This window comes from Scatophagus argus, chromosome 13, assembly GCF_020382885.2.
Source record: "Scatophagus argus isolate fScaArg1 chromosome 13, fScaArg1.pri, whole genome shotgun sequence".
In the NCBI taxonomy this organism is placed as follows: Eukaryota; Metazoa; Chordata; class Actinopteri; family Scatophagidae; genus Scatophagus; species Scatophagus argus.
This window is the reverse complement of record NC_058505.1, coordinates 18,365,403-18,392,134: the sequence shown is the minus strand read 5'-3', so window position 1 is coordinate 18,392,134 and position 26,732 is coordinate 18,365,403. Positions and strand designations below refer to the sequence as shown.

At 42.0% G+C, this 26,732-nt stretch overlaps 1 protein-coding gene across 7 annotated transcripts in view; it reads right to left on the bottom strand.

Moving 5' to 3' along the window:
• The window catches only part of carmil3 (capping protein regulator and myosin 1 linker 3), a 70,096-nt gene extending 43,712 nt beyond the window's left edge, over positions 1-26,384 (bottom strand). For 2 of the 7 annotated variants that reach the window (XM_046409252.1, XM_046409253.1), the window contains exons 1-11: positions 26,068-26,384; positions 20,569-20,663; positions 12,495-12,545; positions 10,949-11,008; positions 10,740-10,861; positions 7,862-7,956; positions 7,341-7,411; positions 7,087-7,160; positions 2,616-2,691; positions 1,593-1,681; positions 150-244 (exon numbers count right to left, since the gene is read on the bottom strand). In XM_046409252.1, coding sequence (XP_046265208.1) covers positions 150-244; positions 1,593-1,681; positions 2,616-2,691; positions 7,087-7,160; positions 7,341-7,411; positions 7,862-7,956; positions 10,740-10,861; positions 10,949-11,008; positions 12,495-12,545; positions 20,569-20,663; positions 26,068-26,125 — 886 coding nt within the window. In that variant the 5' untranslated portion in view covers positions 26,126-26,384. Of the gene's footprint in view, positions 1-149; positions 245-1,592; positions 1,682-2,615; positions 2,692-7,086; positions 7,161-7,340; positions 7,412-7,861; positions 7,957-10,739; positions 10,862-10,948; positions 11,009-12,494; positions 12,546-20,568; positions 20,664-25,455; positions 25,824-26,067 lie in introns of those variants that run through there. The other 5 variants (XM_046409249.1, XM_046409248.1, XM_046409251.1 and 2 more) reach the window with 4 other exon arrangements.
• Positions 26,385-26,732: the final 348 nt, after the last annotated feature.

Sequence of the window (26,732 nt, the reverse complement as noted above, 5' to 3'; positions counted from 1 at the left end):
AGAGAAACAGAAAATAAGGGTTCTTTGAGGATGAAGATTGATTTTGAATTCTTTGAAAGTAAACAAAAGCTGCGTTGGCAAAAGCAAAAGAACAATCGGAGTGTGTCCTGAGAGCAGTAGGAAGGACAAAGAGTTCACAGAGCAGCTACCTTGGTTGTCTAGCGTGTTATGAGCCAGGCTGAGAGAGTGAATCACAGAGGCCGGGTTCTCCGACAGCGCCGACGCCATCTTCTGCGGAAAATCCCTGGAGATAATGTGGAAAAAATGGACAATTGTTTATTCAATACTGGTCTCAAAAGCAGATATCTACTGAAGAGGTTTCCCTAATTTAATCAAATGAACCTAAAGCATCACCATTAAACCTCTTCGGTAATGATATGTGACTTAAGGAGCAGTATTGTCTTTTTGCAGAAATGTTAATTGAACTGAAGTGCATTTGTGCTGTGAAGGTAGAATGGAAACAAGTTGATTTAAAATGTACACATAGAGCAAAAGTTAGCAACTAGCTGGTGAACACAGTGGAGCATTTAGCAGCTAAAGAGCCTAAGATTTCCACAGGAGTTAGTGGAGACCTAAAACTTAAAGTTGAAGCTAAAAGGATTATAATATCTAAAAAATAGATTACAATATATAAATGTTACGCTTAAAGATTGTTCCGCTGTCCCAAAGTGGAGAAAAATATATTACAGCTGCTTTCACTAATCAGTAGTCTAATTAATTTAAGAAATATCTCCAAGCATGAGCGCCTAATTATCATAAAAGACATAAAAAGACTCACTTTTCAATTACTGTGGTATATATTCCATATTTGTGCAAACTCCTTTTAGACCACATTTTAAATCACACAACGGAAATTTCATTTCACTGGGAGTCTGTCGTGTACTGTGCTGTCAGAGTATCTTACTCACTTATACATTATACCTACAGTATAAGTTATTTGGGCATTATTATCACTGTCACGCTCAGCTGTTGGGGCAGGGTTTGTTGAGAGCCTCTAATAAAATCTGCCCCCTCTTATTGAAGTGATTTAGCAGAGGGAAAGTAGAAGAACTTGGTAACTTCATTGAGATGGCTGCAGTAAATCATCATGCCCTGAGGCTGCCAATTTATCTCAATTAATACTAAATAAGGAAACTGCTTTCCTAAATGACACTAGTCATGCATAGAGGGTGAAACATTGTGCCAGGTGAAGCCCAGAATTTCACTCATCTTTCAATGGAAAAACAAAACACCCCCCTTCCCACCCCACCCTCTGGAAAACAAGAGGGAGCTCTATTGGAGAGTTATTGGATGAAAGAGCAGAGGTTAAGAGAGGTGAGTGGGAGAGAAAAGGGAGGAGAGACAGAACTTGAAAAGGTCAAGGCAGCAGAGGAGAGGAGGGTGAGGAGGAGTGGAGAGGTGAGATATGAGCTAAGGTGAAGAAGCAAGATGAAATAGATGAAAGTGAGAATCGGAGATACAGGCAGGGGAGAACAGGAAAGACTAGAGCAAGTGGAAAGGACAGAAGAGGGTGTGGGTGAAGGTGTGAGGAACAGAAAAGCAGAGGAAATGAGATTAAACAACAAGAGGTGTCAAGACAGAGGAAGGCCTACGATTTGAGTCCTGCATTCTCCAGAGTGAGCTCCTCCAGACTGTTGGACTTGCTGACTGTGTGCAGAACCTGGTCCACCACCTCTGACCCCTGGAGACAAACAAAACAAGACAGAAGCTCGTGACCAGAGGTTTCCATTTCAGATGAAACAGGAATCCAGTCAAAGAAAGTGCAAAGCAAGCGTCAACCAGAAGCAATAGAAATAAGATTATGTTTTAGGAAAGGTAAGTTCTGATTCGTGGATTGCAACCTTTACACCGTTAAAGCAGGAATAGCCTCATAGACTGATGTAAATCATATGAATCCAAATTAGGGCCCAAAATATGGGACACAACGTACAATGGGCCCATACATCATCCAAACATTTTGTGTGTGTCTTGATGAGTAGCATAACATTTGTTTGTTTGTTTACAACAAAATTCCACAGGGAACATCTAAAATTTGAAACCAAGCTTTGAGGAGCTTTAATACATTCATACATTCAACTCCAAACCTTTCCAATATTTATTTGCTGAACTTTGCGAAGAGATGAGTTTGACGCGGTTCACCTCAGATGGATACCAGTTACTCTAATGCACAATATGAATATTTAATAAAGCTTGACATAATCTTAAACAGATACATAAATCTATGCTGAGGGTAACTTGACTCTGTCCTCTTTCAATCTTGCTTTCTTAACTGATTTAGATTTAGTACATAATCTCAGGAGATTAGATAACATTCCAGTGAGGCTTTATGTACATGGTGCATTTTCCAAATCAACAGCAAACTGAATTCAAATTTACACAGAAAATCCTAAGCAATCCCAGAAGCATCATTTGACAGGCATTTCTTTATACACATTTGGACTGCAGTCCACCAAATGAGCAGATAAAACAACTGATTCAGTAAAATACATCTGATAACACACATGCTAGCGGGGGAAACATGACAGATGAAAAAGTAGAAAAGAAAACTGATGAGTAGTCCACATCTGGTAAGAAGGTTTATGAGTGAGGAACATAAAAAAAAAAAAGATAGTTACGATGCGCATGTCCTTGCAGTACAGCTTGGTGAACCAGGTGTTGTATGCAATGGATGCCACAATCACCGCCAAGTCCCTGGAATGGAGACACACACACACATATACATATTAGAGACAAAATTCAAAACTTTAAATTAGCAAACTCCATCTGCTCCAAACCATTTCATGTCATTGATCCATAAATTCACATTATCGTGGGCCAAACTTTTTCTTTACTCCCCGTTTGGTAAAAAGCAGTTTATCATTGTGACAGGGAGAACACTATGGGCAGGGCTGCTTTCTAAAAGATGACTGATACTGCAGCCACGCTGAGGAGAAGCAGAGAGAAAGAGAGAGAGAGATGTAAAGATTGATGGCTGGGTCAGTGGATTATTCAATAAAGCCACAGTTTGATCCCAGCTACAGACCTCAAACACTGCTACATCCACTGTTACACAAACAGACCCGGAGCCCACAGACCATCCCTTTGCGGGTTTGTGATGGAGAAAGAAAGAGGAAGGAGAGAGAGAGTTTTAGAATCCTCCTAGGTCCAACCAACGCCACACTGCTACTACACCTGCTATACATCATCTGGCAAACAGGCAGCGACACAGAGAGGGGAGGAACAGAGAAAGAGAGTAAGCCCAGAGAGAGAAAGAAAGAACGAAAGAAAGGAGGATAGTGTGACAGAGGGAAAATACAAAGTGGAGAGAGGAAGAAAGTGTAATCTAGCCAGGGAAGGTCCTGTTGCCAGTAACTGCTGTAGCCAGGACATTACAGTATATCTCTGTGGAGTAAAATGGCTACAGGCTGTGTTCCTTTTTCATTACCATGCCGGCCATCAGACCAGTCCATTCTGACTAATGCAGCTGAGCCTGTGAGTGTGCGTGTGTGTGTGTGAGCAGATGATGAACATGTCAAGATTCATCATCAACACTCACTGTTGATTCATGTTTTGACAGCAGGACATGTAACTGACCTCTATGATGTGTCACACAGTCATGCAGCGTGTTGGTGTTTATGTGTCGTCTTGTACTTGTGCACAAGGACATGTTGGCACAGCAGGTCAATCTGTGGCTGTTTACTTTCTTTTTATTTTTTCTTTTTAAACACAGATCAATTTAGGTTTAGGCGAAGGTGACAGTAAGACTTTAGATGCTTTAGATGTGCTTTATATAAGCAATTTTTCCATCTAACTCTTTGCAAGAAAGCAAACAAGTATATTTACAACTCTTTGGTCCAAACTTCATCCCCTGCACATGCAGACATCTACATTTAAAGCACATGTTAGGACAGTATGTAGTATAGTATCTCAGGCCTTGACCGGCTGAATCACAATCGTGCATAGTAAAACCTAACTATATTATGATCTGAATGAGGCCTTCTAGGAAATCTTGAGGGCTCCAACATTTCATTTCTACAGCCGAAAAAATAGATCTATTCCTGGAAACGTCTAAGACCACCAAAAACACAGCTGTGAGATTGAATTTGAGTCCTGAGGTGGTACTGGGGAAAAGGTCATAGGGTCATTCAAATCCAAGTCTCCCTGGGAACATGAACATTTCATGGCAATAAGCCTATTAGATTGTTTAACAGCCTGTGGGTTAAGTTGATGGAAGGTCATAAAGTGTCCACTGGGGACCATGAATATGCTCAGTAAATTTCATGGCCCATTAGAATTTCCTATTTCTTGTGAAATATTGTTCTTACTGTAGTGAAAGGAAATAGGTCAGTGAGGTCATCAAAAACATAAGTCACCCTTACAGCACTTTGTTAGAATATCCTAGCCATGAAAAGGAGATATTCTGACCTGATAGGTGGCACTGGAGAAAGTTTAGAGGACACTAAAAGCCTTAGGATTCACTCTTTGTGTTGTGTTGTTGCATTATAATAAATCAATGCTGCAGTGTAACCCCATACAGCCCATAACTCAGGTCCTGTATGTGTGACAGGTGAAGCAGATGGTAGCAGCTGTGAGCTGCGAATCTGCTGTCCTGCTTCAGTATGAAAAACAAGTAACCAGACCGAATGTTGGACAGTGCACCCATTCCACTGTTTATTAGTGAGTGAGAGTGTGTGTGTGTGTGTGCACAGTGCAGTGACTATCAGGCCAAGAGGTGCCAGACAGGTTCTTGAGGCTGTAAGCCATCACAAACTCACTCTCTCTCTCTCTCTCTCTCTCTCTCACATGCACACACACCTACAACACACAGTCCACCCTGCTATATAAACTGCAGTGTCCAGAACCAACAGAGACAGGCAGACAGTGTGTGTAAGAGAGATGAAACAAGAGAGCTGAGAAAAAAGAAAGGGTAGAAAATACAGGAAGTGAATATCAGGCAAAGGAGATGGGGCCAGAGGAAAAGGTGTATGCTTTCAATAAAGAGGAACGAGTGGAGACGATGTTGCAACAGACAGCAGTCAGCAGAAAAAGCATGGACCCGTCACTCGTGGTAACACTAGACGGGCTCAATCGGGAGGAGGTCGAGGGGACTGAACGTGGAAGGACAAGGAGGGGAGGAAGACGGTAATGCGGCGCTGATAGCCTCTGGCCCACGTTTATGGAAAGGCTGATTCTTAGATGCTTCTTTCAGTCATTTGCGCCCTTTCTTGATTGTTCCCTGCTTTGTTTGTCGAGATTTCTTTCTTGGTTTTGTCAATTCTTTGCTTCGCCAACCACTTTGGATTTGATACAACCTCTCTAGAGGAGCAGAGTCTCAAGCGCTGGATTGTAGACTCGAGGGAACAATATTTTCTAAAACAGCATGAGCAGGCAGCCTTCCCTGCAAAGGCTTTCTCTTTATCACTCACTATATAATATAAAATATAGAAGGGAAAACAATATCAATGCAATGAATTTGCCTCTCAATATGAAAGACATTAATATATTCATGAGTTCCTTCCGCTATCTTAATTCTATGTATCCTCTCCAGTCGGGATTGTTGTTTCTACACAGGAAAGTAGAAAAATTTCCATAGGCCTCTGGGTTTTCTAAGGACAAAACATTTCTCAAACAAAAGACAAGTAAGCTAGGTTGAATTCTCCATTTGCATGTCAGCTGTCAAATCATTAATAATTGGCAGCACTCAAGCGACACATACACTCTTCCTCAATATGTCTGGGAAAGGAAAACGGGGACATAAAAAAGATACCAGTAAGGAGGTAGAGGAGGCGATGTGGCATTTTATTGCTGCTTCCGAGCCCTGGATTCTGGCTCTGACAAGCACATCACCTCCCCTCTTCTCTGATGTTCTAACAAAACTGAACAGAGACATGGGACAGTAAGACAGCCAGAGAGAGAATGAAAGACCAAGACACTCAACATTTTATCCAGGGAGGACCATGTTAGACAAACAGCAACTCTACTGTCAGATCTAGTCTAGGAAAGATATTTGCAAAACACTGTGAGGCAGAATGAGGTGGAAATGTCTTTTAAAGCTACAGTGTAGTCAGAAAGCATTAGGACAGAGATACGTTTTTATTGTTTTGGATCTGTACTCCAGCACAGCAGATTTGAAATGAAACAACATTTCAAATTTTGGTTACAGGTCCCATGACATCTACATCAACCACTGGGGGCAGCAAACACGCCAGCTACTGTGTTCTGTCAGAAATACAATAGAAAGAACTCAAGTATCCATTTACAGTTCATCCCAATACACAGAAAAGTATTTTTGTACATCAGCTGCAATATTATGGGTTCTCCTCAGCATGTTGATGGGCTGGAAAAGTCAAAACTGTGCTGTTAGGGCAAACTGTTGCTCCAGGACTGTGCACTGCACTTCACTGCAAAGCCTCTGGGCACATTCTAAATGTAATAATTCAACTGGAAGTAAAAGTGTGACATGACTTGTACCAACACGAAATGCATACATGCATACACTGAGACTGGACTTCATTCAAGTACGAGACATCTCTGCCCAGCAATTACACTACAAAATATTTCCATATTCACACCACTCATTAAAGTTGTTTAAGAATTACATCTACATTGAGCCATCCAGCGGGAAGTTGACTGGAAATGTCAGGCATCTCTTAGAAGATCAGACTGAAGGAAAAAAAAGACCCTGAAAACAGGGAAAATTTAAAGATGGCTGCAGATACTGCAGTTCTGACAAAGCATCACAACAGACTATTCATAATGTCTGCTGATGTCTGTCAGCTACAGCAAGACATCAACTATAACAGAATAAATATCAAATGAGTTTGACTCAACTTGTTTGATTACTTTCTGTCCCTGAAATGCAGCCAATGGAGATGTAAAACTCAATGTAAAAAAAAAAAAAGATTAATTCTGAAAGTCATAATTTACCCTTATTTTCAGGGTTTCACTTGAAATTCAATATGCTGGAGTACAGAGCCAACACACAGACACACACAGACTGCAAAGTATCCTGATGCTGTCTATGTTTGACATAAATCACTTGTGTGTTTCCCACCAGCATACTGTAATCAGCCTGGTTGTAGTTAAGTTGACAGTAAACTATGTCACCTGCTATCAAGATGGCTGAAATCCAGTAAATTGAACTCCCTGTTGTCTTGAGAGTGGTAGATGGTGTCAACATCCTGAAACATGGGGGGGAGAGCAAGATGGAAAGAGAGGAAAGATGAGAGAAAAAGAAATAAACAGGAGCACAAAGGGAGAGAGATAGAGGACAGTTTTTTTCCACTTGTACAAAAGACAAGAGTATATTAAAAACCAAAACAAACAGAATTACTTCTGTACAGCCTATACAGTGTGCTCACCCACTGCACTTCTTCTTTGCAGCCAATTCCATTGTAGTCACAAAGAGCTGCATAGGTCTCAGAAAAACCTCCTGAAAGATGGAAAGGAGAAGACAACAAATCAACCAAACCGTAACAGATAAGAAATAACAACGAAAGAATAAAGATGGCAGAGGACATATGAAGGAATGAAAAGGAGACAGAGTGCAGGGCAGAGATGAAAGGGCAAGTCAGAAAGAGCAAGGAGAGAAGGAGAGAGAGAGAGAGAGAGAGAGAGAGAGAGAGAGAGAGAGAGAGAGAGAGAGAGAGAGAGAGAGAGAGAGACTGGATGTAAATATTGAGGTGAGATGAAAGTATTGCACCATGAAAGAGTTCGTTTTGTAGATTAATAGGATTACCAGCAGAAGGGTAGTGCATCCAGTAAGTCAGGTCTTCTGACCCACTTAAGAACGAACATGATTTGGCGTGAGTCAGTGAGTCAGCGAGTGGACAGACTGAGATGCAAGGTGTGCGTGTGTGATACAGACAGAGACACAGCTCACCGCACGTTTTCTGGGGCTCTAACGACGATTCAGAGTTTGGTGAAAGCTTGCGACTCCCATCAGTAAGGTCTCCCTCTGCTCGACAAATAGGAGGACTAAAAGACAAAAAACGGAGAGAAGAGGTTCAAGCACGACAATAGTCTACAGCCATGCTCATGTTTCCATGAATCTGTGCTTAGGGACAGCAGTACCGTGAGATAAATGCTCATACCGACAATTCTGACATGCTCATGTGAAACAGGTATAATCTTTACCATGTTTCCTATTGTAGTTTAGCATGCTATCATTGTTAATTTGCCAACTTACAGCTGAGCTAAAATGAGGTGATTTTTTGGGAAAATCACTGTCCATGGCCTCTTTAGACCAGACCAGATTTTTCAGATTTTCTTCAAGATTTATTCAGTTGCGTATATGTCCTTTGTGAGGTAGCATGAAGGGGACTACAAACATTACTTTTATGTGCAACCCTGAGTTACGCAAGGACACACAAGGGTGCATTGCATTAAACAAATTAAAATTTTGATCTAATGATCATACAAAAAAAAAAAAAGGCGAAAACGATTCAATTCATCCTGAGGAACATGAAGAACATGAATCTATTTACCAAATTTTTGCAAACAGGTGGAAGTTATTGTAGTTTGCCATCACCCCCCCACAAATATGATCAGCTGCAGGAGCCAAACCAAAATGGCAGAAATATGAAACCTACTTCAAGTTGGCTTCACTTGGACTGGATCAAGTGTTTCACCACAGCCTCAGTGTGTGATTTGTGAAAAAAAAAACAAAAAAAAACGCTAGCCTTTAACAGCATCCAACCTGTGCCACAAACAGAGACTGGAGGCATTTATTGGAAAGAGCTGGACGATATTAGCCATGTGAACCTAAAGGTAACAGAGGTCTCATAACAAGTTGTACTGTACACTGCAAAGGGAAAGCAGATGTTTCAATGTTGTCTGGGGGGGGATGCCCACAGCCTCAGACTGCACTAGAAGAAAAGTCATGGGATCACCACAGTCATTAGGAATTATCCCCTAGGCATAATAGATGTCTGTACAAAAGGCAATCAGGGCAACAAATATTTGAGTATGGACCTACTGGCAGACGATGCTAGCATGGCTAAAATGATGATTATGTTGGTGGTTTTAATGTTGTAGCTGATCAGTGTGTATTTTTAGAAGAAGTTATATCGTTGATTTTAGATAGAGGCAGAGAGCTTCTGTTAAAAATGGATGGTAAATATTATGCTTACACCTCCCCGAGCGTCTACTGCTGAAGTACCTTTAAGCTAGGCAATGAACTCCCAGCTGCATAAGTGGAGCACTCAAAGGCCCAAGAGACAGTACACTGGTACAAGCAATGTATAACCTTCCTACTCCATACCAGAACTATTCCTGTAAGATACTGTGAGAAACAAAAACAAATTCTCAGCAACTTTGTAAGTAAGGCTACCAAAAGGGTATTTAACTTACAAAAATTCAGAGCCAAATTTAGCTTGTGTCTACTAAATGAAACACAACTGCATAGTATTTGCAAAATGATAACACCGTCTTATTTGCATTGGCACGATGCTAATTTGCGACAGACGAGTTTTTCGTTTATTATAGCTGCTTCAGTCAGAATTAAGACGGCAAGTGAACATCTGCAGTGTGGAAACTGCTTATGACGTTGCTTTGGAAGGGAATAAATAACACATAAACTGTAAAATGGGATCCCTGAGATGCTGTTTGAAGCTACTGATGCAGTTATATAAAAAGAAGCATATTCTTCAGCTTACCGGTTGCTTTCATTCAAATATTATTTTAACAAAAAGCATCCAGTAAGCAGAAAAGAGTAAGACTTGGGATCACAAAGTAAATACTGTGTTCGTACATAATACTGTGCTGTACCTGCTTTGGCTTTTTGATAGGATTACACCACTATACTGTTGCATTCAACACACACCGCCCTTAATCCCATTTGTCAACAAATCACACACAACACCTAAACACATCCGTGACCTTAATCCCCACCTTATCTCGACAATCATCATCCACCCCTAGTGTGCATGTACATGCCCATTATCTTGATACTATCTGCAATGTGTACTTCAATGCAGCTGCACCAATCAGTTACAAGGCTGCACAATCAAACTCACAACAATTTCCCTCCCCTTGTCCTCTCCTCTCTCTTTATTCTCTTTAAATGTTCTCACTGGAAGCAATCATCTGGCGTGGCCTTAATGGAAGAGAGCCATTCTAAAAGATGATAAAGTGCGGAGATAGCCTTGTGCAGGTCAATAATCAGAGCAAAGTTAATCCCATTGCTCTTAGAAATTGCAGATGTGTCCCACAAGAGAGAGAAATACACTCTGCCTTCTTTTCCTGCTCACCCACACATTCACGTGACCATGGGATAAGAAATTTTACCACTTGAACTAAACTTTGCCCAGGCTTTTCTTACATGTGTGTCTGCTGTGCAGCCCTCTTAAGAAAGTGCAGAGGACAAAGAACTGTGTAAGAAAAGCTTTTTGACTTGAGGCCTCAGTCTATTGCTCCATCAGTGTATATTCTGCTACTCACTGCTTATACAAAATAAGCTGCTTTAAAAAAGAAAAAAGAGCCAACACAACGCCTTCAGGTAACTGCCTACTCAGTGTCAGCTGGCTGATTTAATCCCAGTGATTGCTGGTTGTTACAGTCTACCGTGACACAGAAATGAGCTGGATGCAAACTACAACGATACAAGAATGTATTTGGTTGCTGAAGAGGAAAGCTGCCCCAAAGTGAAGCTGCCAACATGCCAACGCACTGTCGAGTGCTGTTAACATCGGCCAACTTGTTGTCGCTCCTCAGAGTGACTAGTTTCTTAGCTTGAGGCGAGGATGCTCGGAGATGCTTACGCATAAATGGAGTTGTTGAAGACTCGGGAGAGTGCGTAGTTGATGTGGCTGACCATGTGATCTAGCTGGTCCTGGGTCTGCAGTCTCAGAGAATAGGTGGTCTTGTCTGTATCGATGACAACCTGTACGTGGACATGACAGTTTTTCAATAGTGATACTTCACACTATGAAGATCCAAACAGTAAAACAACTGAACTTCAGTGTGTCACCTGGTGTTCTGGATAGGTGTTCATTGCTCGAATTTCCAAGAAGTTGAACGTGACCTCCATCTGAAAAGAGCAGGAAAAACATCAGACACTGTCCACACTGATGTGCTATCAATATTATATATTATATATTCTGAATTATATATACTGATAGCTTGTTTCTTATTTTCTTGGTTTTAGTCCTCATTTCATTTAATCACACTAACACTGTACTCACCAAAGTAACTGCAGAGAAAGATTAAAAGACAGCCAGTCTAGTTAATGATGGGGTAGGTAGAGAACTCTGTTAAAGAGGGGTCTGACTAAATCTTTGATAAAAACGAAGTACATCTATAGCAAATATGTGAATCAGTTTACTTGCAGTCAACAACTTATGTAAGGGACAGCGATGGAAGTAGTCAGAATGAGGATCCGCTACAGCCCCATGCTAGCAACATTAATGCTGCATATCCAAAGATGGAAAGAAAACAGACCTGATAGAATAAGGTCGACATAAAGTACTCAACTTGAAATTATTTCCAAGCCTTTGAACGACCGAATGCTAGTAAAATATCAAAGAGTTTGGTAGATTTCAAACACAAAATAATGATTTACTATTGAGTGGCTGGTGAATTTAAACATTTATCTGTCAGTGGCAGGTTGATGTTTACATTTTCGAAAGTTATTTCCCACCTTGGCCATGACAGATAAACAGGAATTCATAAACTGAACAAAGAAAATTAAGTACTTGAACTGTTTGAACCTATTTACAATCCAGTCTGATTGTTTTATCACTTGTGTTTCTCGCCCTCCTGGATGTGGATGGAGTAATGCTGCCACTGTCTAAGATCTCAGAAATGACTCTAGTTTGCAAATTGTTAATTGGACTGATAAAAATGATGGCAAAAACGACATAATAAGATCCAAATTAAAATAAACCTTAACTTGGAGTAGAGTGACATTTTGAGAAACATGCCTATTCATTTCTTGCAGAGAGGAAGATGACAAAGTTGACACCACCCTCATGCCCCTATAGCTGTCTGTATTAGTACAAAGACTGAAGGCAAACAGAAACGGCTCAAAAGGCTCTGTGCAAAGGCAACAAAATTAGCCTGCAAGAAACTCTACAGTTCAACAGCATGTTAGCTTGTGAGCTAATACAAACTAACATGTTGTATTTTGTTAGTTCAATCTGCACAATAACGAAAATATAAAAATAATAGAAAGCCAAGTTAACTCACTGCTGTCTGGAGCATCACTGCAATATGAGAGCAATGCTGATTTCATCCAATTCTCAGCAAGAAAGTGAAAAAAACATTGTTCTCAAAATGTCAAACTATTGTTCTAAACCCCTGACTTCAAGCCACCCGCCATCTAATCATCTTCATTCTCAGCGTTGTCATGACTCCTATCATTCTGTAACATCATCACCACAGTTATCACTGTCATCTGTTCTCTCCTGCACTGTAAGTCTTGCTACCTTTTTGTCACATCTCTTGTGAATAACCATGAGATCAAGGCAGGCAAAGTGAAAGCCATAAAATTCTACTGAGAGTGAGGGAACATTTACCTTGGTGGGCACTTTGACAGCAAAGAGATACAGTCTCCATGTTGCCAGGACCTGAGGGGAGAACACATTCATTTTTCTGTCACAGAGCAGGAAATGCAAAATGCTAATCGCAGCAAAAAATAGCACGGCACAAACACCCCATAAAGAGAGCAAATCATCTCTGCAGCTCATACGAATGGCTCGTAAGTCATGCTAAGCACTCTAGACATTAGCAAGCTAATGATGATCGTGCGTGTGAGTGTATGTGTGATAGAAATATTATGGTGAGACTGAGAGTCATATGACGGTCCGATTCATTGTGTTTTGTTAACGGAAATAAGCAGCACAAATTCAACAGATGCTTCACCGCATCAGGGGGAAAAATTATGGCAAGATAAGAAAGAGGGCAAAGAAGATGGGACTAGTAAGCAGAAAGAGAGGTGTGCCTTGGCCAAAAGAAAGGCATTACCATTTAAAAGTGTCTGGGGTAAAGTAAGAGAAGGAAAATGTGAATAAATTCACATCTGCCTATGTAATTAATCTCATTCATAATTCAAAAATCTATAATTAGCATACCCCATGCATACACAGCGTATCTGAATCCCTTCCTAGCTCTTTCTCCGGTTCTTGGCCACACTTTGGTTTTGCCCTTTTTCAGCTGGCTCAAATTCCAATCTCGTCTTGTCCATAATTCTCACCCTTGCATCCTGTCATTCCTCTGATTTCTCTCTTCATCTCCATGGAACTCTGTTCATTTTCCCCATATTCTTCCTTAAACCCTAATCCCTCCCTCCCTGTGTGCCACAGTGGCCTGTCTGGTCTGCTCCCGCCTTAACACCTCACTCCATCCCCTCCTCTTGCCCTTACCCTCTCCCTCCTCCTCCCTTCTCTCAACTCCCCTGACTCCTTTCCCGTTTCAGTTTTTCTATTCTTTTTCTGCTCTGTCGCTTTCAATTCCTCAAGGCCTCTCTGTACTGAATGGCTAATGGCGCCCTGCTGAGTGGCAGTGAGAGGAAGAAAGAAAATGAAACATACAAAGAGAGAGGGAGACAGGAAGAGGTAGAGATAAAGGAGGCGATAGAAAGACAGAGACACCAGAATTCCTTCCTGATAATGAAGTCTTCAGATACTACACCAACTCCCAGAAAAGCTGGTCTCACAGATCGGCCCTGTGTTATAACTATATAGACATCCATAACAGACTCCCACAGAGAATGGACTGATGAGAGAATGAAGGGACTAAAAACGAGGAGACAGAGTGATACCTCCACTAACAAAAAACACAGTAAGCCGGTGAAGAGGCCTTCACAGAAGATTGTTAGTCCAGTCACTCCTCCTTGACACATTTGAAAACTCTGTTACATAAATCCAGAAAGAAGCAGTAGACACGTGATGCAGCCTAGATGAACAAAGAGGAAAGAGAACTGATAGAGATAGATATATAGTGAGAAAATGAAACAATCATCTTCTGCCTTCAAAAGCGTTGCAAGCAAACAGAAGGTCTCATCATGTAAACAGAAGCATCAATAATGCATGCTCTCTGACGGCTGTCGATTTGATCCTCAGATGCTGAACAAGGCCTCTTGCGTACGCTTTCTCCTCTTCTGATACATCATTTACAGCCCACTGAAGTATCATTTAAGACAATCAATAATCAAGACAGTTATTTTTGACTACCTGGATGAAGTATGTGAAGTTGTGATGGACACAAATCTTGGGTAAAATTACTGAATGTATGAGTATGAGCATGCCACTGCAACAATGTCTCCCTTTGTAGTTAAAATGTTCCTTCAGTACAACCTCCTTGCATTAACTGTCCTCCATAATATCTATGCTGTTAGTAGGCTTCTCATTTTTGCATGTTTAAATAATGCAGGTCAGTGTCTATCTCACACGTCTGCAAGAACAAATTTGCTCATATTTTAATCATGTGTTTTCCAGTACAAAGCAGTGCAGATTTCAGAGTCTACAGGGTGCACCTGAATGCATCATGATGGTCCCATCCATCTATACGTGTGTGTGTGTGTGTGTGTGTGTGTGAGAAACTCAAAAACAGAGGACAAAACAAGGGTACCTATAAGAGATACTGAATCATGGTAGAAATGCTCTGCGTAGCTTTTTATCACTGCTATTACTACTAGTATTATTACTACTGGTCTCATTTGACATTTCCTGGCTCATACCCTGCAGATACATTAGCTGCCTGAAACAGGTGAAACAAAAAAAGGTTTTTCTAAAGTAACAAAAAAAATTGCCCCTCTCTGAAGCATCAAGCTGTAAACATAAATTATCCAGCTATGAATATTAATTGGCATGAATATCCAGAGCTAAAGTCAAGCCCCAGTGCCACAACCAGAACCTTTTCCACCACAGATCAATGGAAAATCCTACAAGCTGCACAAAATTTGCTTTCCACCTAGGAAATCCTCCAAGATGAGATGTTTGACATTTCTGACCTGGTCAGCCAAGGACACGGCAGGTGGCAATCTCAAGAAGTGATGAGGAAGTGGCGAGAAAGAAGGATTGATCAGCAAAGATGATGAGATGAAGGGTGTACAGAGGTGCCCTTGCTGTGTCAGAGGCTCTAAGTTCAAAGAGCCAGCCAGCAAGCCAGCCGGCCGGCCCCCGAAGCACACTGCGAGGGTCATACAGAGGGAGTATGCGTACACTACGTGCATGAAAACAACAAATGTATCTCCTTCTGGATGTGTGCGTTTGCATACACTCGCAGCCGACAGGGCAGAGGGCGGGGGCTTATATTAATCATAAGCTGTCAGGCTCTGGGTCTTGCACTTCAAACGAGATGGTGCAAATCAAAGTGTGTCTCTGGGTCGTGTGTGTGTGTGTTGCAGTGATACTTCTGAGGGAACAGGCTAAGGATCAGTGCCAGATTTGGCCGCCTGCGGTACTTCTGGCCCAGCCACAAGGGCATTTTAAACACACAGAGAGAGAGATACACACACACACACACACACACACACACACACAGAGCGCAAAACCAGAAGCATTCCAATAGAAACATTTGCATAAATCCAGCATGATAGAACATCACACACACTTCGTTTTGATTCTCACGCACATATAATGATGCACAATAGCTTGCTAAGCTGGCTTTGGACTCTACTCGTCTGTCTCTCCCTGTCACACACTCCCACAGTCAGCTACCATCACTCAAGTGAACCCAGCATCACAGAAACACAACCCTGCCATCAGTCAATCTGTCAGCTTGTGTGTGTGTGTGTGTGTGTGTGTAAGTGATGGGGGTCTGAAAGCACAGATGCCCCAGGTCTTGCTTTATAAGTGGACTTTAGGGTGGCTGAAAGAGAGAGAGACAGTGAGTTGGAGCCAAATGAGAGGAAAGAAATGCAAAGCTCAAAAAATGCATCTTGTTCCAGATTCCCTCAAAAAAAAAAAGAAAAGAAAAAAAACAGTCCAATGCTTCTAATTCAAAGAGCTGGCAAAGAGAGCGTTCTGAAACCCAAAGGACCTCTTAAAAAAACAAAAAAGATAGGCAAAGAGAGATAGCTAATGGGAAGGGGATGTGGGGTTGTACTAAAGATGGGAGTAGGAGATGTGGTAGAGTCTCTAAGACTGGAGACTGGACACAACTGGGTGAATGAGCTGAGAGGAAAAAAGGGGAGGGAAAAAAAAGGTGAACAGAGAGTGTGAGAGAGGCCAAACATATGCAAGAAAAAAGGAAGGAAGAGAGAAGAGGGGTGGATCTAGGAGTACCTGGACAATAAGAGTGAGGGAGCAAAAGAGAAAAAGAAAAATGAATAGGATGGAGAGATAAAATAAAGGGAGAGATACACACACACACACACTCACACAAACACTCACTCTCTTTCTCCTCTTCTCTTCTCATTGGGGAAAGAGAGAAGGTCAGCAGTCATACTTCATAGCCTCTCTGCCATAGGCTACCAACATGTGATATGATAATCAAAAGAAAGCACAGTCCTAATTACAGCACAGAGCGCTCGCCATGCACCATCAGATGGTAAATCCCAGACACTCAAAGAGAAAATGACTCCATGCTGAGCATCTCACACTGAAAAGCCATGAAAAGGGGAAAAAAAACATACATGAAGCAATGGTGACATCAGCCATTACGCAAAAATATTGCCCAAACAAATGGAAATGCTGTTGAGAGACTGAAAGAACACACTCTGCTTTAATGCTTTGTACACGACTTTCTTTCACAGTCCAACGCACAGTTGCAGTCTCTGCAATAAAATGTCTTCTGAGCTGACAGTAAGGCACAGTTTCATCAATTAAAATGGAAAAGTTGGTAATGTAATTTAGTGAGCTCGCACCAGTGCACATGTTATTTGGAACTTAAACAAGAATTTCAAAAGAGGGTTAAAAATTGGCTTCATTTTAGTCTCAGTGATTGTCTATTCATTGTCCTACTGGCTCAATTGTCTAAAACAATGGAGAGTACAATTTCTATTGTTGTCATTTCCATGATCACCATTTGCAGAGGAAACAGTGAGCACGGCACAGCTCTCCTGTCTTTAATAACATTTTGATTTTAATTAGCCACCAGAGAGCACCTTTCTATTTGTCAAACAGAGGCAAAGCAACCACAGAAGCGCCAACAAATGAAGCTCCTGCCTGTTTACTCCCAACTACCGTGGCAATGACTTGCTATGCTAACATGGCAAGTCCATCTACTGAAGAGATGCTAGTTTGTGGTGTTGAATCATAACATTCATGGAGAGAGAGTTTGCATTTTACACAACTACCCCTAGACCTTGCAGCTCAGGCTCTTCTTCAAGGGTCAGCTACATCTCTGCCCACAGCGTTTGTCCGCAGCAATGCAGAAGTAGCGTGTAGAGGTGTAACCTGCACGTAGTGGCTTATAAGAAGCCACGCTCAATTGCCAGGCTCTGTTATGCCCTGTGTGAATTTTCAAACATTCCACCAAAAATTATATTTGTCATTAACACCCAGTAGGAAATGCTGACTCTTGCATCTCAGACAGGTGTTTCAAATCAGAAACTACTACTACCAAAAAAAAAAAAGCATGCACAGAAATCAGATCACGGATGAAAAGCCAAAAATCCCACACCTCTAACGAGCAACCTTAATTGTGTTTTATTGTGTTATTATTGTGTTTTACAGTATGATATGTTCAGGAGTTTGTTAGGTGGGATTCAATCTAAGACGGTCATGCTGTGAAGTACTTTTACTGTCCTATAGCAGATATACACATCTATATTATGTGGCTACTGTGGTATTTTTAGTCCAAATTGTTGCATGAGAATTTGATTCAATTTACATTTAGTTTGTCCCAAATCGCTGTTAGTCATGCATCCACATTTGCAATATATTAACTGCCAACTGCAACAAATTTAAAGTCAATCTGATTTTATTTACAGTATTTAGCAAATAAACACAAGTTTATCTCAGGGGGCTTTCCAGTCTTTTAATTCCTTAGACCCTCAGCTCAGATAAGGTAAAGCATAAAAGTGAAACACAACTCTTCCAAGCAATGTGCAGAGTAACAGAAGTAGCACTTGTGGAATTATATTATGGTGTAACAGTATTTGAACTAATTTTCTAAGAAAATATATAGTTTCCTATAAAGTACAGAACTAATATTCATCATTATATACCTTTCAGTATCAGCCCTGTTGTAAACACTCCTACAACTACACACCCACTGAGCAAGCAATAACAACCAAATCTTTAAAAGGCTGCAACCCTAACTCGACCTCAAACCTCAGTCCTGCTAGAGTCTCATGAGCGGGACTGCCATGTAACCGCAGAAGTGGAAATAAGCACGCAAGTGTGCTCAGGACTGTCAAACAGTGGCAATCTCAGACAGTAAGAGGCCCATTATTAGGTAGGAGTGAGTCAACAGAGGATAACACAGAGCGACTGATCAGGATAAATAAGTGGCGGAAGAACCAAATCGGCAACTGGGGCATCACAACACATCAGAGATTTTCCTCCCCTCTCTCTCCTTCCTCCATTCCCTTTCCTCTTGTGGGATGCCCTCCCCTCGTCTTCCATCCCACTCCCCCAACCTCCCTGTCTCTCTCCCCCTCGCTGCCTTTGAAGATGCTTTGTTTTCTGAGCTGCCTCTAATCTTCAAATAGGGCGATCTAATAATGGCCGTAAGTGGGTGTATGCGGGCAAGTTTTGATGCACTGAACAGTGTGTGTCTGCCTAGATGCCCTCTGCACATGTCAAACTGTACCCATCAGTGTGTGTGAGTGCAAGTAAGCGTGTTTGTGCATGCACACCCTGTGATGAAAACATGAATGTTGATGCTCCCCAATGCATGGCCCTGGGTGCTGTTTGGATGTCATGCTGAGCCCTCCCTGTGTCTGTCTGCGATGGGTGAGGGGAGTCAACTCTGTGTGTGTGTGTGTGTGTGTGTGTGTCTGTGTGTCACAGCATGATGGCTGGTACAGTCAACACACACAGACAGCTGGATACCAGCAGTCTCCGGAGGGAAAATGGGGCGAAAAGAAAGTACAACATGTAGAACAAAGACTTATATAGAGTAAATATAAACTTGGATAACATAATAAAAAGTCCTGCTTTTCACAAATTAAACAAACCAGAAGAGTCGAGATGAAAGCTTTGATCATGTTCATATTTGACCAGCTAAATGCACTTCAGCCATGAAGCAAGGAGCCAGATGAAACACATGAAAGGGAGGATAAAGGTAAAAGAAGGCCTCGCCTAAGCCTTCAGGCTTAGAAAAATTATTTTACTGGAGAAAGTCTCTGCTCAGTATTAGAAAGCAATCCTAAAATATTTCACTTTCTCAAACTACCATGTATGACATTTTCAAGCATGAGTGAGTATTTTGTGCACACAATGCGGTGAGACTGAAACAAACAGTCTATTTACAAACTCCATCATCTGTTCACCCTTCATACATCCAAACAAATGTATCCATTAGCGTGAAAAGATTGCCTTTTAGAGGGAGAGACCTTGACAACGAGCTAGAATGAATGCTTATATCCATCTCCCCTCTTGTCTGCCTTTCCTTGAAAGAATTTGGAGCAGTGGCAGCAGCAGCCAAGGCCCATTTGGATAGTAAAAAAACTCTCATAAGGCAGAGACCTAATTGAATTGCTTCTGATGGAAAGATCAGCTCAAATCCCTTTTACAGGTTTGAGTAAAGATGGGGGGGAAGTGGGAAGGGCATGAAGGAGAGAGACGGACAGAAAGTGAGAGGCGACTGGCGTGGTGGTGGAAGGGGGGAGGAGGAGTGATGAGATGGAGAATAATTGAGATGGACAGATAAGGAGGGAGGGAGAAAGGAAACAAAGAGGGGAGACGACAAGAATAGAGAGGATGTGTGCTAATGATGGTGACAGACAGAGGCTGGGGCAGGGGTAAGAGAAATAACAACCAGGACAGAAAACCGAGAACAGTACTGATTAATAGTTTTGATTTTCTTATCAGCTTGTCTTTTTTTTCTGTCATCCTCAGGGGAGGAAATGAGCTTACTCTCGCACATCATAACTGCATGTGAGCAACTGATCACTTACTAATGTAGCTGACAATTTCTCAATAACAGAGGTAGGATTGGCTCGCACAAGCTCCTTGATCATGTCGCAGGCTGCCCACAAACCCTCTGGCATAGACTCACGCAGGCTTCTTCAGAAAAAAATATATAAATAAATAAAAACAATGATGCCCTACTCCATGTCAGGCTTGCACACACACACACACACACACACACAGAGGGGAGTGGAGTGGTCGGGGGGAGAAAGAGAGGGAGAGAGACCAAACTCTTGCCTGTAGCATTAAGGCCATCCTGCCACATCTAATAAACTCTGAGGATGAACTCAGTAGGCCATGGCATGGTGTCCACTTAGCTCTGCTTAGGCAGCATCTGTCTTAAGCCTGATTTTCAACGCGTCTGTTGTGTGTCTCAGGATGTGTAATCTGTGACTTCTTATGACTCTTTCAATTTGCCACAATCAACTTCAGTTGGTTTCCAGTTTGCCTGTAGGGAGTCAGCGCCATTCTATTCCATCTTCTACAGTTCCCTTTAACAACAGATCTGTCTTTCAGGTCACCCAGTGTGACAATGGAAAAAGGGGTTGGGTGTGAGGGTATCTCTCACCAGAATCCTGTCCTCTGCTTTGCCGCTCCTGGTTTCTTGCTTGATGGATCGCACAAACTTAATGGCCTGCTTGTCCAGCACCTTCCTGATGCTCTCTGGAGAGAGGAGCAGAGAAAAAGGGGTAAAATGGGAGAGTTAATTACATAATGTAAACACACGGCAGAATGAAATGTGCTGCCTTGAGATGCACCCAGAAACACTGCAAAAAGCTTTCATGAGGAAAATCAATAAATTCAAATATACAGTTGGGTGAAAAATGAAAGGAAAAATCTGAATAAATGTGTGGAGAAACACTGGGGATTCACTGATTTTGTCTCCTAATACCAATTCTGACACATTAACTAAGAATTTTAGAAGAGTATAGTGTAAACCCAACATGATGCAGAGATGAAGACCTGCGTTTTTTGACTTTAGCTCAAGTTGCTAAGTCACACACACAGTAGCTTGTAACTTGACTTGGAACTCATCCTCAAAAGACTTCAGACTAAACTCATGAAAGATTTTGGAACTCAGGAACCACTTCTATTTCAATAACTTGCTTATTATCATGTGTAACCTTATGCATCTGATACACACAATCACAGATGAGTTTACGCTGCAGCACTAATACCATGGCAAGGTCAGCTGCAGCTGTGGGGACATTTGTTGTAACCTTTGGATATAACGAGTTCACACAAGGTCCGAACGAAACAATCGCTAAATGTAACGTCCACGGTGTTACACATATGCACATCAAACTGCGCTGGGCAGGTGAATCACTTGGAAATGTGAAAGTTAACATTACCAACTGTAGACAGGTAGCAAACATGTTAAGCTCAACATCAGGTATCTTACCTTAGTTTATTATAACAAAGGAAAATAAAGGTGTTGGCTGAATATTCTGAAAAGGTGACTTTGTTTGCTTGCCAGACTTATTTGCTGGTGTTGGCTTGACTGTAAAAATGTTAAGGTGATTCAATCACCCATATTCCACTACCATCATATCTGGTGGGTAATATCAAACTAAGAGAAAGACCATGTGTAATTTTACAATTAGGCTGTACTCTTGCTATTGAAAAATAGGTTATTACTGAATGCCTAATCATGTTTCAATGTTTTCCTGTTACCCAGCTAGCAAAGAAAAATCTGCTCAGTGCCAGACACAAGCCAGCGGCCTCTCCTATGTTTCCTTGGTATGAACAGCGAAAAGACCAATGCAATTACAAGGAAAATTATTGAATAATTGTTATAATTCATGGCCCTGGCTGATCAACCGTTCTTCATAGTTGAAAATAGAGGCTTCAGAAATTTGATAAATTACCTGTTGCAAATCTGTTGCACCTGTTTTTGTTTCAGAAAATAAAATATGTCAGATAAAGTTTGACATGTAGCTCATTTTCAGTTAATTGTTATTTGTACCTCTTTACAGTTGCAGATCACTTTATTTTGAGAGGAAATTGTGTACTTGAAAAACAAAAGTTGATTTTTTGATTGTATATGCTGTCAATTAGACTTCTTCAAAAGAAAATCTGAATCAGCAAAAACCAATACCGGCAGGTCGTACAAAACAAAAAAAAAATCGGAATCGGCCAAGAAAACTGCAACTGGTGCACCTCTACTAAGAACCAGTCCTTTTCTTAGATAATTGAGGTTCCACATGGGGTTTTCTATCATAGACTGTATAATAAATAGCAAATGCAGTCAACACAATGTCACAGATCTCTGAGGAGCTGAAGCAAAATGTGGGCAGTGCCAGCTGTTGCCATCTTGGCTTTGTCTGATTCTGCCTGACTGTTGGCTAATCCAAAATGGGCAAACAGGTGGAGCGTGGGTGGAACTGAGGTGAGCTGGTTGCTGAGACACACCCACCTAGCTCAAAGCTACCAAGCAAGCTAAGGTTAACAAGATAAGCTATTACTGCGTTTATACCATGGACTGTAAAAATTAACACTTCTTTTTACTGTCTCTTCTCTTATGTTCATGAATTAAAGTACATTTCCCCATGACGTATCAACTTTAAAGCGAAGCATTTGTGTTTTTGTCATACTAGATTATCATATCCTGTTTAAAGTGATCATACATCAAACAACCAATCGATGCTGATACTGTATGCAAATAGATAGAGAAGTGAAGATAATACATGCTTCGAATTCCTTAAATAAAGCTATGCAGCAATCAAAACAGACCAGATGCAGCACATGACAGAACACTCATTACATTCATGAAAGACTTGTAACTTGATTTGGGCTTGTGACCAAAGAAATTAGACCTAAATTGGACTTGCCCCTCAAAGATTTGACACTCGCTTTGGACTTGCAAAACATTACTTACGAGCATCTCTGCCATGAAGTCACTCATTTACGCACTGGTACACATTTTACCTGAATGAACCAGACCAAGAACCCAGGGACATACTATGGTAGTGACTTGTCAGTCACAAAGTACTCACACCCTAGAGCATAGCCTGCTTAGCGTATATTTTGTGGGACAATAATTTATAAAATGAACATCATACTGTTTTGAAGAAGACTTGGAACTACACTGCATGAATCTGACTGGGTCATTCCTCTATGTGTAGGGTAACATGCAAATTTATACAATGCTCCTAAGCTATCACAGAAAGCTGGAAGCCACTATTCATGAAGTGACATTAGTTCACCATAATAAATGAACAGAACACAACAGAAAACAACGGGGCTCATCCAGGAACAAGAATATTGAAGTGATGAGTGAATAAAAACAGTTGCAAGTATTGCTATATGAGATAATACTGAGCACAAGCAGTTGCCCTGGTGTCCAAAATTCTACCAACAGCCCAGTCTGACCACATACAAGTGGCTTTACAGGATTTTGTAACCACAGTGACCGCAAAGCATGTTTTGATATAGATCAGGCCGATACCCAATTACCTTTACGTTGTCAATAGTGGTGCTGATACTGACTGTATTGGACGTGGACATAATACCTTTGGGAGATTTTGGAGTAAACCATCAGACAGTGCTCTTGACCACTGTTATCAAACAACTCTTGGCACATTCTCTTCATCAGCTGATAAAATTTGCTCAAGAGCAAGAATGAACTGTCAAGCTCAATATATAAAGCTACATGGACAATAAGCCCTGTAAGCGATTAGAAAAATGCATAGTCTTAACATATATATTTACATGACAAATGAGCAAAATTCAGCTGCTGATTAAGACCATGCGAAAACAGTCAAAAGAAGCGGCTGCTTGTTGTTTAATCATAGTTGATCAAGGGCAATGTAATCTGCAACTATTTTGATGACTGATTAGTCCTTTTTGACACCTTTAAAAGCATATATATATATATATATATATATATATATATATATATATATATATTTCTACTCCATTGTGAGCCTGACAATGTTATAGGAATGCAATGCTAAAACAGTGCAGTACCCTTTTAAACATGCAACGCACTGAAGCTGTTCTGGAGGACTGTGGTGGCCAAACCCCCAGTAAGACACTATGTTGGGTTTTCCTTTAATTTCTCACCCAAATGTAAAACATGTTACTACAGTGACTTTTGGATGTAAAGTCAGCTGGACATCAGTACTGGATATCAGCAGGTGATACTTTTTGAACCTGATCATATGGAAATGAGTCAGTAACTCTGCTATCGCAAGCTTTTGTTTGTCTTTGTTTGTACTCATCCAAATTAGTTCTACAGTACCTGAATATAGCTGTGTATCAGGAAGTGTGCACATCTCCCAGTAGAATGTTGATGCTGGTGATGCTGCCTTCGTGTTTGTCTTTGATTTCAAGCTTAAGGATAGACTAGCGGATTATTCCTCTTAAGACAGTCACACAGGAGTGAACAGTCGCAGAGACATGATGACAGCTACAAAGACACAAACATGAGGACAGACACACACATACACATCCTCTAGCTGAAGGGGACTCATAACTGGGCTATTTTTAGCCTCAGAGAAAGAAAGAAGCAGCCTGGCTCGTCTCAATGGAACCGACCACAAGACCCAGAGCTGCAATCTTTAGGGGCCGCTACTCCACCACACCACACCACCCTGTTGAAGCTCACTGAACCGCACCAGAGGCCTCCACCATTTATATCTCCTCCACAACAACCAACACAATACGACTTGCTATTCACAAACACAATGTCAACCTATATCCTCAGACTGCAAACACACACATATGCCCGCAAGCTGTGCAATGTTCACTTTTCAGGCAGGGGCCACCAATGCGAGCCTGCCAGATGGAGATACAGCACATCATGCTGTGTCACGATTCTCCACCATGTCACAATCTCCCAACTCTCTCAGCTGCATAGTCATAATTCTCACTTTCCACATCCAGCAGCAACCATGAAGTTGGCTCTCACACTTGAGTGAGCAGTAGCAGATGCAAGGAGGACGAGGCAGGGATGGGGTGATGTGCATGAGAGTGTGTATGTGGGGGGGGGGGGAAATCACACCAGCAAATCAAAGGACAGATCAGCCAAAGACAAACAGAGTTATTGACATTAAGCTGGGTAAGACCCAATCACTTAAACCTTTTAACACTCCGTGCCTTGCCCCCCTTACCAAGACCTGCTGAGGTGACCTCAGCATCTGCTCCCAAGGGGGTGAAGAGGGCCAGGAATTGGGGGTGAAGAACCAGGACGGGTCAGTCTCCCCTTTTCCCCTTCAATTCTCTCTTGATGGGGAAGTCTTTTTGACACTTTGATGGATCTACTCAGTCACACACACCCGTCATGAACCCACACTTCCCCTCCCTATCTTGTCCTCAAGTGGCAGGTGTGTTAATGGCCTAATGACGCCTGGCTCTTATCACCAAGCCAGACAGACGGAGCTTGACCAGGTTGAGCTGGTAAACAGCGGGGTTTAACTCGCTCCATCAGGATAATGAGCAGTGAGAGACACACCTTCTTTAACACCGGATCGTCCAAACATGTTAGTGCGTGTCTGCGTGTGCGTGCCTGCGTGTGCGTGCTGTGCTGTCCAGTCTTCCTCGCGCTGAAAGAGGCTCAGCATGCGTGCAGCTGAACCCATGCCGCCTGCTGCAAGCAAAGAGCTCCCAGTCGCACAATAACTCCCACGCACACACGTAGAGAGAGAGAAGGAAAAGATGAAAACTCCTAATGAACGCACATCAAAGCCACGACGCGCACACAAGCACAGCAACACGTAAAAATAACTCTGACAGTGCTACAGGACTCTTGTGCGCCGTAAATTTCACAGCAGATCTTTCTGCCTAATCAATCCCAAAGTGAACGCTCCCGCTGCGAGATCGATGCGATTACAAGCTTCACAAGCTTCAACAGCCATTAACTCTGCTTTTGCCTTGGGAGACATTTCCTGCGCTTGCCTACGGTGAACTCCTTTCAAATGAAACGTACTAGAAAGCGGAGATTTGAAATAACAGCTGAGTAAAGGCAAACTAACCCCTCGCTTCCTAAAACAGGACCTACTTCTCCCCTGCCCTTCGCAAACACAAGGTTACTCTACTTCACCTGAAAACTCATGCTGGAGCTCACCTGTGATTTCTCTGCTGACGTTGGCGAAGCTCGCCGCTGTGTTCTCCTTTGAGGCCATGGTGCGCTCCTCCCGCCGGTCCGGCCCCTTCTCGTTCCTCTCCTCGCCTTCCTCTGCTCTCTAATGTCCCCTCAGCGCGCTCCTTCTTCGCTCTTTCTTTCGCTTGCAGGTGCTCCAGGCGCAGCAACAGTCCGTACAGTGTGGTGTAGAGCGATGCCGTGGTGCGCACTGGCACAAACTCGAGGAGCGCCTCCGACTTCAGCGCTAATGCACACGAGAGAGCGGGAGTAGGAGGAGGAGGAGGGGAGTGAATGAAGGGGGGGTGGGGGGTGGGGGGTGGGGGTGAGAGGTAGTAGGGTTAGACGCTGTGCCATTGTATGTTCGTCTTAAAAAAATGTTCAATTGTTGAATCTACCGCATTTTCTTGAGAAGACCAGTCTGAACCCTAAACAAAGAGGGGCCCTTTCAGACAGGATCACACAGTAGTGAAATGAATGCAAATGGAAATGGATCCAGATTTACTTGTCATTCACTTTCCCTATCCTGTTTAGTGTCTGAATTAAATCTAACTGTCTGACTAAAAGGCTAAATGGGGATCTCAGATAGATAAAGAATAAAATAAACCCATGCCAGCAGCGAAACTCTGAGAGGTCTTCTTAGTGCACCC